This window comes from Squalius cephalus (assembly GCF_949319135.1).
Source record: "Squalius cephalus genome assembly, chromosome: 9".
NCBI lineage: Eukaryota > Metazoa > Chordata > Actinopteri > Cypriniformes > Leuciscidae > Squalius > Squalius cephalus.
In genome coordinates, this window is record NC_137130.1 from 14,967,503 (window position 1) to 14,982,980 (window position 15,478).

The 15,478-nt window shown below is 40.9% G+C and overlaps 1 protein-coding gene across 4 annotated transcripts in view; it reads right to left on the bottom strand.

Moving 5' to 3' along the window:
* clybl (citrate lyase beta like) overlaps positions 1 to 15,478 on the bottom strand; it is a 71,471-nt gene that overhangs the window by 39,702 nt on the left and 16,291 nt on the right. For 2 of the 4 annotated variants that reach the window (XR_013822301.1, XM_079881575.1), the window contains exon 2: positions 9,482 to 9,586. The exons of the other annotated variants lie outside the window; for them this stretch is intronic. Coding sequence is in view for 1 of the 2 variants with exons in the window: in XM_079881575.1 (XP_079737701.1) it covers positions 9,482 to 9,586 (105 nt within the window). In the remaining variant the exon portion in view is untranslated. The remainder of the gene's footprint in view (positions 1 to 9,481; positions 9,587 to 15,478) is intronic. 4 annotated transcript variants of the gene reach the window in all.

The following is a 15,478-nucleotide window of genomic DNA, read 5'->3' on the forward strand; positions in this document are numbered from 1 at the left end:
CAACTTGCCAGTAAGCAGATGTAAGATCGAGAGTAGAGAAAAATCTTGTCTGTTCCAACGCCTCCAATGCCACCTCTATTCTTGGTAGTGGAAAAGCGTCTCTAGTACTGCAGGAATTCAGTTTCCTGTAGTCCATGCTGATCCTCAGGGAGCCATCTTTTTTAGATACAACAACGATGGGGGATGTATGGGGGATGTATAGGGGCTTTTGCTTGGCCGAATGACTCCAGCTTCTTCCATCTTTGATATGGCCTTCCACACTTCCTGGTACTGAGACGGGGCTATTTTGCAATAAGGGAGGCGGAAAGGTTTTGAGTCTACCAGAGGTATCTCATGTTGCACTGTGGTGGTATGTCCATAGTCCATGGAGTGTTTGGAGAAGACATCAGCATTTCTCCTCTGCAAATCCTGGAGCAACACCAACTGCTCCTCACTTTCTACTGCTGCAGCACTAAGATCAATTCCACATGTCATACCATTAAAAGACTTAACATTGGTAGTCTGCTGTTGACTTTGACAAGATGCTGTCACTGAATTCCCACAATGACTCTGACACATGAACTGGTTCTGGCACAGCATTTGGCATTTTTCTTCCTCTTCAACGACACTCTGAACCAGGAAAGCATCTGCAAGCAGGGTCCTTGGGTTGACAATAACATCCCTTTCAGTCAGATTCAAGAGCCGGATGGGAACACAACCTTTTTCCACATTAGCAAGCAGCCTGGCAACCATAAGGCCTTCTGGAACCCTTTTGGAGGACTGACTCTCCACTAGAACTGTAGTGTGGTCTCTTCGGTCCACCCATAACTCTGCCAATAACACCCTGCTCCTTACCAGCTGGTATCCTTATTCTGTGACCAGGATACTGTATTTGACCAACTTTACCTGTAGCTCCACCAGGTTCACTTTTACTCACAGCAACCACTGCAGAGTGCCACTCAGGATTGGTCAACTTCACTTTGGCCAGAGATTTTCTGCTATGTGATGCTTGGAGGTCATTTCTGGAAACCCTTATTACATTAGTCCCACTGAGCAATGGAACACTGGATCGGTACTCTGTTACAGGGACAACAAAAGCAGGAACATTTGAGTAGACCCTTCCCATAAACTTGAGGTTGATACAAAGCACACCATGATAAGATACGGGTTGGCCAGCGGCACCATCAATGGGGATGTCTGATGGCTGCAATTCCTGAGTACATAGGAGAGGATGTTGTCGCCAGAACTCATCAGTAATTGTAGTTACTTGAGAGCCAGAGTCAATAAGAGCCTTACACATTTCTCCATTCACTCCAACCACCCCTTCATTACAGGGACTAACCAGCGGAGTATCAGCTGGTTTTGACCTGCCGGTTTCATGTTGCTGGGGACTCTGTTGCATGCCTGTGATTGCCCCGGTAACCACAGGCCCTACTACATTTTCAGCTTGGGTTGCCTCATCAGTCATCACTGTCCGACACAGACGGGCGATGTGTCCTGGTTTTCCACAACGATAGCACACTACGCCCCTTACTGCAGTGTCACTACTCTCTTGAGGTCTCTGGGTGTGAGGAAGCACAGTCCGTGGTGATGCTCCAACTCTAGCCTCCAGCTGCGTCAACCTGTTGATCTGATCCTCTTGACTGCTCACCAGTTTCTTCACCATGGCTGTGAGTTCAGTAAGATCTGTGTTCTGCCTATTTCCTTTCTCTGTTCTCGGCTTTTCACCACTCTGGTTACCGCTCACTGCCGTAAACCGAGCCTGGGCATATGTCTTTTTGGCCAAGCACAATCTGCTTGAAGTTCACTTAGAAGTCTAGGCTTCATCGGCGCTATCCTGTGAAAAACCTCTTCATCACTCAATCCTCTTATGAACTGACGAGTCAGTTTGCCGTCCTGGTCTGGAAAAGGCTGGCTTCCATACTGTGCATCTTCCACCGAACGTAAAGTGGCCTCCAGAGCAATGGCGTATGAACACGCTGATTCGCCAGGGCGATTGTATCGCTCATAGAAATCAGCTAATGGGTCCAGGGATGTCTGCATATCACTATAGTCAGCTCGTAGTTTTCAAAGGCTCTGCCGGCAGTCTGCTCATTAGGAGGGAGATTCAGAACTAGCCTCCTGGCTTCACCACTCAAATGTTGCACTACAGTAGCTGGGCTATGGCGTGGTCATTGCAGAGGCATGGATGTATGCATCTTGCTGATGAGCCACATGCGGAGGTGCAGTCTGAGGTCTTTGCACTGAAATGGGTTGTTGTGCATATACATATGTGAACCATGAGACACTGGCACTGTCATAGGAGCATGAACAGGAGGTGAGGAGGACGACACAACGTCACAGTTCGAATGTAAGGTGCGCTGTCGCTCATTGGAATTTCATTGTGTTTGAACAGTCTGTTTTTTGCAAAAAGTTGGTTCCAGACAAGACAGAAGGCGCTGGGGGCTGGAGTGTGTCAGGTGGTTTTGAGTACATGGCATTTGGCACACCATAACAGAAGGATGGAGGAACCTGAGTGGCCGTTGGATGGCCAGGCAAGTTGGTCTGGGGTGAAACAGCCATTGCAGCAGGAGAGTGCAGGCCATGTGGAGAAGCGCACATATTGGGTGCCTGCATCATACCTGGATAAGTAGAAATGTAAGCTGTAGGTGGCACAGTCAATGCTGGGGGCAGGTATGGGTCATTTGGAGAAGGGGACATGTCAGTTGGCATTCCTTTGGCCACGTTTGGAGAAGGCTGAATGGTAGTGACATTGGCATACATGTTAGTTTGGGACGAAAAAATCGGCACATTAGATGGGTGTGGGCTAACTGAAGACATGTGCATGGTGGTTGGAAGTCCATAGAATGGGTTATCTGGGGCTTGGGCATGAGCTGAGGGTGGCACATTCTCTGTATGTGCCGCTAGCTGCCTTGTCTTTGGCCTGACAGACTGTTGGGGGTTATCATTTGGCTGGGATACAGTTTCAATACTCACATCGAAGGGCATGCTTATTTCATACAATTGGATTTTGTCCTTGCTTTACTGGTAACCATGGGGTGGCCTGGAAGGGCTGCCTTAGTGGTACTCGGGGACGAGGAGGTGGTCGATGGGGGGTGGTTTCAAGGAGCCCCTGCAGTTCTCTTCCACTTCCACTTCCACTGTGTATGTAGTGTGCAATACACTGTGAGTAGTGTTTGAAAATGTAAAAATATGAAAAGTGTAGTAAAGTTAAAATTAATGCTGTATGTGAATGTGTTGTATATATCACAAGCACATAATCATAAATTAAGGCAAATGTGTGTGTGTGTGGGGGGGGGGGGGGGGGGTTAACCCACTTCAAGAGATTTAAATACACCTGAATGCACAAAAAATTATATTGTTTCAAAAAGCACAGCAATTTACAAAGCTGTTACTCAAATCAACAAATTAACACTCTTATAGCACAATATCAAAAGTTCAGAGACAGAGAAAAAAAAAGAAAAAAATCCTTCTTAAGCAAAACTCAGTTCAGTCCAACAATTTTCAGTACAATTTTATAAAACGAAATAATATAGTTTTAGCTGCAGTTATAGTAACCTTAAATCACAGGGGTTCTCAAACACTGGAAAAATAACTTTCAGCATATGACAATTAAAGTTAAAATCAGATGCATCCAAAATACAAAGAATAAACCCAAAAAATACTTATACAGAAAAATATATCCCACCACATTAAATAATAGCGGAAATACAAAACCATCCATTGAAAATTACTGCACATATATGTTAGTAAACATATTTAACAGCAATATATTTCTTCAAATAGCATGGATGGCCAAAATAATTTAGATTTATTAGAGAACAGCGATAACCCCCCTTACCTTTCCACAAGGAAATAGAACTGAATTAAACAACAGCTCCACCCATGTGAAGAACAATTCACTCACACAATGAAACACTCATAGAACACAGCTCCCCCAAGGCTGGGAGAAACATTTTACATCTTCCCTACATATATATTAGGGATGTCAATTTTCACAAATTTCCATGATCGATCGTCATTTAAATTAACGGTCAATTATTTGATTAATGACCTCTGAAAAGTTACCTCTGAGTAACATTAAGTTTACGTACCATAACAGCGTAGCCAGCATCACACACATGACCAGCGTCGGCCAATTAGTGAGCCTATGTTCTGACATACTACCCAGAAGTACTGCTGTTACACTATGTGAACTCATTTAGAGGCCCACACTGAAGAAAATGAATAGTTGAATAAAGTCGTTATTTTTGTTTGTTTTTTGCGCCCAAAAAGTATTCTCATCGCTTGATAAACTTAAGATTGAGCCACTGTAGTCACTTGGACTATTTTAACAATGTCTTTACTAACTTTTCTGGGATGGCAGACATCGATTACATAGAAGCCTAGTGTGAGCCAGCTCTCAGATTTCATCAAAAATATCTTAATTTGTGTTCCGAAGATGAGCGAAAGTCTTACGGGGTTGGAACAACATGAGGGTGAGTAATTACTGACAGAATATGCGTCTGATGCAGTCAGGCCAACAGCATGACAGGGTGTGCAAATGCTGCTCAAAACGCTATGTTCCTCACCAAATGAATGAGAGAGTTTTTAATCAAAATAAAGGGCTATATAGGAAAATGTTTTGATGTGATTGATCATTTAATTAAATTACTTATTTAATAATCAAATATACAATATCACCAACACCGCCTCAGATGAGTGCTTGTCAGAATGTGTTGTGGACGCGCTCTCCTGGAACAACGTGCTGAAAACGGCAACTAAACATATGAATTCACAACGATTTAATAAAACGAACACAAGACTGGAGCACTTTGCTAGCGCGTTATTTAACTCCAAGAAACGCATCCTATATGAGATTAATCAGATATAAAATAAACATATTACAAATTATATCTGCACAAAATGACGTGAATGCACAAGTGAACTTGAATGTGCCATTCAGAATGACTAATGTTGTGGACGCGCTCTTCTTGGAGCAACGCGATGAAACACGGCAACTAAACCCAAATAATTCAATGTTTTATTACAATATTGTTCTCTTTATAATGTTATGTAATATGACAATCCCAACATAGTCATTATGAGTCGTGCATTGCCGTTTGAGCTGCACGCGCTTAAGCTGATCACCGCTTTACTACAGTGTTTATTCTTAACCAAATGCATCCTATTTGAGATACATTTGATATAGATAGGCCTACACAAAATAAACACAATATTACAACTTACATTTGCACAAAACAAAAGGCTGCGAATGCACACGCAAACTTATAGCCATGATGAAGGTGTAAAATCGTCCAAAACACCGGCGCACTCGCTTTACATGTTTCGCGGTTGAGCAGCACGCACACGCATGAACCTGCTTAATCGACGATCGATACGATTTATCGATTAAATGTATTATCAACAATTAATCGATCGTCGATTAATCGTTAACATCCCGAATATACAGTACTGTGCAAAAGTCTTGCACAGACTTGAGCATGTTAATTAACCGTGTTAATTAACCTTCCTGCAAAGCTACCTGAAAAACTATGCGCAAGTGTACCTGGACAAAAGCCGTTTTAAAAGCAAAGGGTCGTTACACCATATATTGATTTGAATTTAGTTAATAGAAGTTAAATCATAAATAAATTAAATTTGTGATTTTATTTTTGAAAGCATTCTCACTTTACAGCATTTTAACACAAGTGCCAGTACTTTTCACAGTGCTGTAGCTTTGCAGGAAGGTTTCTTCAAGCATCTTGGAGACGTTCCCACAGTTCTTCTGGATTTAGTCTGTCTCAGTTTTTTCTGTTTCTTCATGTAATCACAGACGGACTCGATGAAGGTGAGATCAGATCATCCTGGCTGTTGTCAGATCCCTTGTGCATACAGAAATCTCACTGGATTATTACAATTAATGGCAAAAAGAATGTTTGGAAATGTAAACTGATATTTCCTACAGACACACTACAGTAAAAGATATAAATAACTGACTTCAAACCATTTTTTTTGGGGGGGGGGGGTATTAACATGCCTAAGACTTTTGCACAGTACTGTATCTCTCTCTCTCTCTCTCTCTCTCTCTCTCTCTATATATATATATATATATATATTTATTATTAAAGGTTAAACAATATTTAATCATATATATATATATATAGAGAGAGAGAGAGAGAGAGAGAGAGAGAGAGAGAGAGAGAGAGAGAGAGAGAGAGCAAGCATTAGTAACTTAAAAATTAATTGTACTGTCATTTATGCTTACAGCAAAAAACACAGAGTGGGAAAGCCAAAATAAAATCTACCGTTTCCTCCTGCTGATGCTGACAGACACCATCCCAGCTTGCACATTCCCAGGCAAAAGGTCCTGGCGATTAAGGCATGCACTGCCCCATGCAATCAAGAGGAGCCCACTTTTAACCCACGACTCTGTCTTTCCCTTTCACTTTAGCTGATTAATAGATCAACGCTATAATTGATTAGTGGCAAGGTGTGAATTTAACCAGAGTTCAGCAGCAATAATGCTCTCCCCACAATAGCAGCCGACGTAAAATGTAAAATGATAGCCTGCAGCCTGATGGCCATCAAAGGAGCGCAGCCCACATAAAGAGGCCGGCTATTCTCTGGAGCGCTGAATTTCTTTGGGCTTTTTTCTCTTTGTAATGCTGTCAGTTTAACTGACAGGAACCATTATGGACGGTGCTTGTCAGCTCACCTTCATAAAACAAGCTGTAAAACAGCAAATAACAGGCTTATATGGCTTCATTATCTGAGGCACTCTAAATCACAGTGGAGGCGCTGGGTTCTCGTGCGTGTACCATCCCTTCAGTTCAACCCTCATCTGAGAGGGCAGACAGGCCGTTTTCAGAGAGTAAAAAAGAGGGAGAGAGAGAAGTTGAGTGGCCCAGTCTCTTCTTCACGAAGCGTTAATAAACTTCATCCTTTTCATCAGCCCCAACAGCAAGAGAAGCCCCTCACCATGTTCAACAATCATTATCCAACACGTTATTAATTAGACCACATCCACTCTCCTATAGTTCCAAACTGAGGTGATCAGGGGCACCCAATGTTAAGATAAAATGTCCTCACAGTGGGACACAACTGAAGTGGAGAGGAAAAGAACGAGGAAGGAGAGATCGAGGGACAAAGAGAGAGAGAGAGAAAAAAAACTGTTAATAAATGTACTGCTCCGGTGAAAATATTTAAGAGGTAACGCGACAGAAAGGGGTGGTTGAGGCACAGATGGAGACTGCATCTGGGAATAGAAACCTTTTGCCACTGCAACACGCTTGACGAGCAATTGGTTTTATTTATTTCATGCAAATAGATCCGGGCCTTTCACTAACCTGACAGCGGGGGCTGTGAGGTGTCGGCCTGTTTGAGGCACTGAGCGTTTCTGACTGCTTGCTGAGGTGCTGCGGGGAAAGATTGTTGCGATAGGCGGAGGCAGGGCTGTCGCGATATCAGATTTTCACTACATTATTATTGGATTAATGGTATTACCGTGATATCTATAGAAATTATGAGAAGAAAAATGCTATCAGTCAAATTCATCATTTGTGTTTTTCACTTTTATTTTGGCAAATTCATCACACTCAAAATAGGAATACGGAGGCGGAGAGACTGTAACAAAAACTGCAAAAAAATATAAAAAATAACACTGCTGATCAGCACCTCATGTAGACGGAGGTGTCTAACACCCCATTTTTCTTTTGTTGTTTAACTTTTTTTCTTCTACAGAATCCCCCAAAAAATTCACACACTGGTGAGATAACAGCATTTCTCAGCTGGAGGTTCCTGAAAATCTCTTGTGAAATTTAGCCAGCATAAATATGTTTTTTATAAGTCACGTAGGTCTGGTTTTTAGCAGGTTTTTTTTTAGTAGTACAGCTTTGATTTATTTATTAATTAATTGAATCATTCCTTTTTAGATGAATTCATTCTTTCAACCCTAATAAAGAACATATTAAAACAAAGACTGTGAAAACCAAATGATTAGTATCAGAAATAAAACTATAAATCATCATGAATGCAAATAAAGTAAGAAAATAATTGAACGGGCTGAGCAGAATACAAGTAATTCTATATTTCACTGAAAGTCTGCCTTTGGCTGAGACTAACAAATGTAATTGTTTGTCAAACAGTGTGATTTGAGCGGTGCAGGTTGAGATTGTTCTAGATGCAGCAGTGAGTAGAGGACAGAGAAAGAGAGAGGAGGAACAAGAGATCAGTGTGACTGTCTCTTTAAGCACAGACAGGTTGGGAGGGCTGACTGATTAGCGTTTGTTTTAAACAGCAGTGCTAAGATTGACGAGTTGCCGCCAATAGCTCTGCGTCCCTGACACTCTCTCACACCCACACACTCAAATGCACTACAAAAGACATTAGATGTCATAAATGACTTAGATGACAAATTACTATGAAAAGGGACATTTTTATACTTTCTTTAGAAAATGTGCTGCTATGTTGCAAGGGCATCGCCGAGTGGTTGCTAGAGTGGGTTACTAGAGTGCTAAGGTGATAAAGGTTGCTAGATAATAATTTCCTGGACCAAATAAATAATCCCACCTTGTCAGTCTCTATGATATTCCGGGCTACAGATATAACTCGGACTCCTCCTTCAATGGAAGTCAATGGAAATATATTTGCAAATGAGGCACCAACATTCTGGCAACAAAAAAATATTCAGCCAAAATAGAAAAATAGGGCCAAAATCATTGACATTCACAGATGGCGCGTTTTGACTGTGTCAGTGTCTATTTCATGTACACAATGTGAATAAGCAACATCAGGTAAATATGTCAGACACTTCACCATGACTAAAAAATTTTCTAGAGTATAGCAATATGTAAAAAAAATTTCAGCTGAAATATTGAGATCACCTGAGAACAAAACACTCTGAATATAATAAAGAGTTCAATTACCTAAATTGAATTAATACAAAGGTTTTAGTTTTCGGATAAATAAATTACCTTTATTTGGGTAAAAAAAAAAAAATTACTCTGGTACATAAATTTTTGTCCATTTTATTGTTTACTAGGCAAAAATTGTGAGTCCAACAACTTAAAGTCATAGCTCACCTCATCTCAATAAGCCACATTGTTTAAAGTATCATTCATGTCTGTAGCACAAAATGTTGCAAGACGAGTTACAATCCAAAGTTTAATACTTAATTATGTATTCACAAATCCATTTACTACTCCTGCGTTAAGAATGTGCAGGTGTGCACATTCAAGCACGCAACCATGCACCCACACACTCTTGCACGCACCCACACAAAGTGTGTAAATAAATCTAACCTATATGCCATGCCAAAGGAAGCAGACACACACACACTCACTCAGCCCCAGAGAGGCGTTGCTTTGTCATACCTCTACTCTCGACAGGCCCTGCCGTCTCCATGCCATGCTCAACTCTTCTGGCTACACTCCAAAGCACCTCAAAAGCACGCCTCGCTCTGTCCCTCCGCCATATGGACAGATCTGAGCCCTTTGTAGTCATCTCTCTATGGAGGGCCTACCTGACTAAAGCCCAGCGGACTGCGACCTGCAGGGATGAGCACGCCGGCGCCAGAGATTGGCTCTTAAACACGGCGTAACACTTGCCATCTGACTGCCGTAACAATCTGCACCCCACACACACACACGCACACACACACACACAAAAACATATATTAAAATATTTAAAAAATATTACAAAACACATATATGAAATAAATAAATAAATATTTTCTTTCAGCAGTGGAATGCACATGAATATATTCTGAAGAATGCGCAAGCTGCTATTTTTTCACAGAACAAAATCATATAGAGACCCCAGTCTGTTAAGCACTGCAAATGTAGCCCCTGAAACTCACACACAATATTCCATACACCCCTTTGCCTTCAGAACTACCTTATTTCATTGTGGCATAGATTTAACAAGGTGCTTTCCTCTTGCAGATTTGTTGGCTCCACATCCATGATGGGAATCTCCTGTTCCAGCACAACCCAAAAGTGCTCTATTGGATTGAGATCTGGTGAGTTTGATATGATCTGAACTTTGTGACATGGTGCGTTATAGTGCTGGAAGTAGCCATCAGAAGATGGGTACACTGTGGTCAACAATAGTGGTGTTTAAATGATGCTCAGTTGGTACTAAGGGCCCCAAAGCATGCAAATAAAATACCCTCCACACCATTACACCACCAGCACCAGCCTGATCCGTTGATACAAGGCCGTTGATATGCTTTCATGTTGTTAACGGCAAATTCAAACCCTTCCATCTGAATGTCGTAGTAAAAATGGAGACTCAGACCATGCAAAATTTTTCCAATCTTCTAATGTCCAATTTTGGTGAGCCTGTGTGAATTTTAGTCTCAGTTCCAGTCTTAGTTGATAGGAGTGGCACACAGTGAGGTCTTCTGCTGCTGAAGCCCATCTGCTTCAATGTTTGACATGTGGTGCATTCAGAGATTTATAACAAGCTCATACCTCAGTTATAACAAGTGATTATTTGAGTTATCTGGCCATTCTGACTCAACAAGATATTTTTGCCCACAGAACTGCCGCTCACTGGATATTTTCTCATTTTCGGACCATTATCTGTAATGTCCCATGCCACTTTTCCAGAATATCTGCATTGGTTTTTATGGCAATGAAATTGCATTGGTAGGTAATAGGTATACACCAAAAACAACAACTTCAACATGGAGTGGTTGGCAATATAGATGATTTTTTACAATATGACAATATGAAGCCCTGCATTGGACTACTGCGTATTATGAGGCAGCAGCAGAAACACTGGAGGCTGGTATGCATGGCTTTGTTCTGTGCTGTCATTTCTGCCTGTTTCAAAACTTACCTCCGTTATAATTTAATTTTCTACTTGTCCGGAACTATGCAACAACACAACCTTGATTCTTCAGCGATTTTCAGCATGTTTCCTATAACAATGTCTGATGTTTACATAAACCAAACCAAACCAAACCAAACAAAATCTGATTAGAGCAGTCACACTGAAACGGATTTCCAGAAATGCAATTTGAATAGGATTTCAAATCAGATATGAACGTAGCTCAAAACAGATTTGTAAAAATTGCATTTCATGTGATTTTTTGCCGTTCACACTTGCTGAATCTGATTGTATTCCAATTGTATATGCGCAAAAAACGGATTTGGACTGACAGTCTGAACAAGGCTTTTAATCACCTTTCTTACCCATTTTGATTCTCAGTTTGAACTTCAACAGATAGTCTTGACCATGTGTACAAGCCTAAATGCACTGAGTTGCTGCCATGTGATTGGCTGATTAGATATTTGTGTTAATGAGCAGTTGAACAGGTTTTCCTAATGTGGCCGGTTTTGAGAGTATATGCATATATAAACTTGCCATAATGGTTGCAAGACATGTGATAATCGATGCTGTTTGGTCACTGATGTTAAACCTTGATGTGACAAGTTTAGAACTTCAATATGCGCAAAAAGTGATTTGAGAGCCATGATTTAATTTTTTTATTTTTGGAATATAGTGCACAAGTTGTATGGACAACTTCAATGGTGCTGTTTTGTCCTTTTTGACTACCCCTGAGTGAGTTCACTGAAAGGACAAGAGCAGCGTGAAGATTTTTCGGTATTTTCTCTATTTTTTCCAAAACAGAAAGACATACAAGGTCGGAACACCATGAAGATGGGTATATGATGACAGCATTTTTATTTTTGAGTGACTATTCCTTTAAGTGTTACATTAAGACATCAGGAGGATGCTTACGCAATGACTGTGGGGTACAGCCCATGTGTGTGGATAATTGTGTGTGTGTGTGTGTGTGTGTGTAGGGGAAAGACGGATGGCCTAGCTGCACCACAGGTGGCTGAGGCCCAGCGCAGGGAGGATACGGGTCAGAGAGACTCTGTCTCCAGCTTTGTGGATGAAGGCAGCCCATGTGGCTCTTTGAACAGAACAACTGAACACAGAACAAATAGTAAGAACGCATAGACACAGACAGACACAGGTAAGATCTTCCCATACCACCCAGCCTGGAGCTTATGTATATGATGGACATTGGGGTTTTGTACCCACCAGACCAAACAAATGGCACTGGACTGAGCTTGAATTTGGTTAATTTCTGCTCCGAGCTGCATGTTAATGTTAGAGAGCAGATCTGGAAATATATTCTGCTCTATATTTTGCATATAACTAATTAATTGCTAATATTACCCAGACAGCAACATAGTGTTGGCCCAGATCCGGACTGGAATCCACACGTACCAAATGTTGGCCGGATCTGGGCCGACACTATGTTGCTGTCTGGGTATTGAATTCTTAACTCACTAAATGATGGGAGAAGTCCAGTAAATGAAGATTGCATTGTGTATCATGCTTCCAAGTGAGAAAAGTTCCTTGTTTCATAATCATTGTTAATAAATGGAAAACTAATTAGGATATATGCAAATTTATTTATGCAAATTTTAATGTTAACAGTGCCTTTTAAATTAAGTTGAACTATAATTAGGGGTGAGCGGGGCACAAACTAACGTGGGGCTAGTTGTAACACGCATGGGTTAAAACTTTCCACACATGCCAGCATGACGAAACTTAGTGTATTTACTAGTTGCCATATCAACACTATATAGAGAAAAAATTGCGCCAAAATGTTTAAATCTTTGGAAGATATCACTGAACATTTATTTAACCATAGCAAAAGTACATTTATTACTGAAGTAAATTTTTCATCAGTTTTTTGTTTATTTAAAATGAGACAAATCTGATATTATTTTAATCTAATATACTTAACAGTTGAGATAGTTCTTTAATGCTGATCTAAACAGCAGAATACACTAGCCAGGTTTAAATCCTAGTTGCGCAGGTAGGGCATGTTGTAACAGCTACAATGTGCCCCTATTAGAACTATGCTATTCTATTCTATACTTTTATGAATTCTGTTGAGAAACCATGAGAAAAGAATGAATAAAGACAGAGTCAATGTTTAGAAACTATTAATTATTATTATGTTTTGAACTATGCTGTATAGCTGTGTTTTGCAGTGTCTTTGTTGTCAAACTCAAATTTTTATTTTATTTTTAATTATTAAAAAAATGCCCCACTTATGGGGCATGTTGTCACATTTCACTTCCATTCTTTCGGGGGATATCAAGAAAAAAAAGTCTATTAATAAAACAAAACCACATAATTGTACTAGACAACCCCAAGTGAATTTACACAAACTGAGAAAGTCAAAAAGTGTTATACTAGCCTATACTAGCCATGTCTAGTATATGACTGTTTTCTCTATTGCAGTTATATCTAATCCCAAACACTCCCTCTAAAGCTGCCGAACACAAGCCTGATTAGTTTACCTCGCCCTCAAGTGGTAGGATCTGGCACTGCATGTTTATGTTGCATCACATGGGTGTGCTTTTGAAAACCTGGGAAATCATGACTGATTTTGATCAGGCTGGTCTCCCAAGAGTGGCTTACAAATTAAAAACAAACACACAATTATATATGCATTTATAGATAGGAACAGTTCAACTGTTTTGAATCACATTTCCCGGTTCAAATTGCACAAATCACAAATTGCTCAGATAAACTCACGCATGCTTAGGTTGGTGGTTAGACACTGAACAAATGAGAGGTGTCTCTTTCATAGGTGTCCCCCTCTCCTTTAAAACACTCTAAACCCAGAAAAGACACAGAAACGGGCACTGCCATTACTTAACAAAGAGACTGTGACACTCGCGCTGACCCTGGGTCAGTGAAACCTGACATGAACCGTGTGCATTTACAGCACTATTAGACATTTAAGCAGGATTCAGCCTCTCTCAGGCATGAATGTTTCCACCAGACCTGCACTAATAGCATCTAAACAGCTAATATCAACAGAACGGCCATTCAAATGCCGCACGCATGACTGACGTTTAGCTAGAGCTCTGTATCAAGCAAGATACTAGGGCAATGTGTAAGCGCTATACCAGTAACATGCATCGTAAAATGAATGAGTGAAATGGTGGAATAACATTTGATATTAATTTATAGTTCATAATAAAATGCTGTTCTTAGGGTGTTAATAGAAATATCTCTTTTAGTACACAAGTAATAATCTGTTTTTGAGGCTGTTGTGGTCTGCGTGTGTGTGTGTGACCCAGAAGCCTATGTGACTGAACACCCCCCAACCCGCACCCTCCCTTCAGCCCAGTCCAGATCCTTTAATTAATACTGGCTTAGACCCGATTGCTTCTGACACTACAGGGAGTTTCCTGAAGCCCAGCCTACTTCTGCTCCACAACACAGTGACCAAATCCACCGAGGCCGCCCACCTCCACTCAGACACAAGACCTTGTGAAGACAATAATTAAAATGAACCATATTCTAGTCACTCAAATAGTAGCCTTTGGTCCTTACGGTCAATTTCAAGCAGGCAAAATAACGAAGTTCTGGCGTCAGGCTCTTAAAAATGATTGGTTAACAAGTATTACCAAACAATCAAACAACAACAAACCACATCAGATTATTGGGCCTGAATTGTGGTCTATGGTGATAACGCACAGCTGAAAACCTAAACATTTTCACTCAGGTTAACCACTAGCACGTGGGGAAGCAAATCCAGATAACCGACACTGCCAAATTTTCACCCAGCACAGCGTATGAGGAAAAGTGGAGCATGTACGTTCCAGTGCCACGATATTTGGCCCATCGTGGGGTCATGAATCCAGCAGCGCCCTGTGTGGAAACGCTCCAACTCAGAACTGCTATGATCCACACAGACTTGCGGTCTGCATGGTATGTTAAACATTACATCAGACGGCTCCAGAAACATTCATTATGAATATTGATAAAAAAAAATTTAAACTGAGGGCTTATTTAAATGCATTTACGATATGAAATTCCAGCTCTAAATGCTAAACAGACATGCTGCTGTGTGTTTCTCGGAAGTAAATACCAGGTTTCGTTTAATTAGCGTGACAGTGGAAACATGACTGAAGGCTACGGCTATAATCCAACATTCCAAACCACTGAATACAGTATTAACATACAGAATCTAATGGAATCTGGAATACAAATGCTGAGCGGAGGGCAGCGGGGAATAAAAAGAGTGAACGTGGAAAGGCAGAGTGGAGGTGGGAGGGTGGAAAGGGCAGCGTGTTTGTTTTCTTGCCTCTGGCTAATGAATTTACTAAACTGCCAGGTGGATGCAAATGGCAGAGCAGGCGCCTCGACTCTGCAGACGGCAAACTTCACAGCATCTGTAGAAACGCTGCAGTAAATCCAGAAGGCCTACATCAGTGTGTAAGCAGAGGGGGCAGGGGGGATAAACAAGCCTTCATCCTAAGGAGAAAGGCATACAGTCAAACAACTCTTTTAAATAGACAGTCAACAGATTAGCACTAGCACCAAACAGCTAAGTAGAGTGCAACGGGTTGAGTTTTTCACTAAATGACGGTCCATCTTTTCATTTAAAGACACCAACTGTATTCATACAAAAAAAAAAAAAACTAAATATTACAATATGCATGTTGTGATGGTTAGCTAATACTTCATG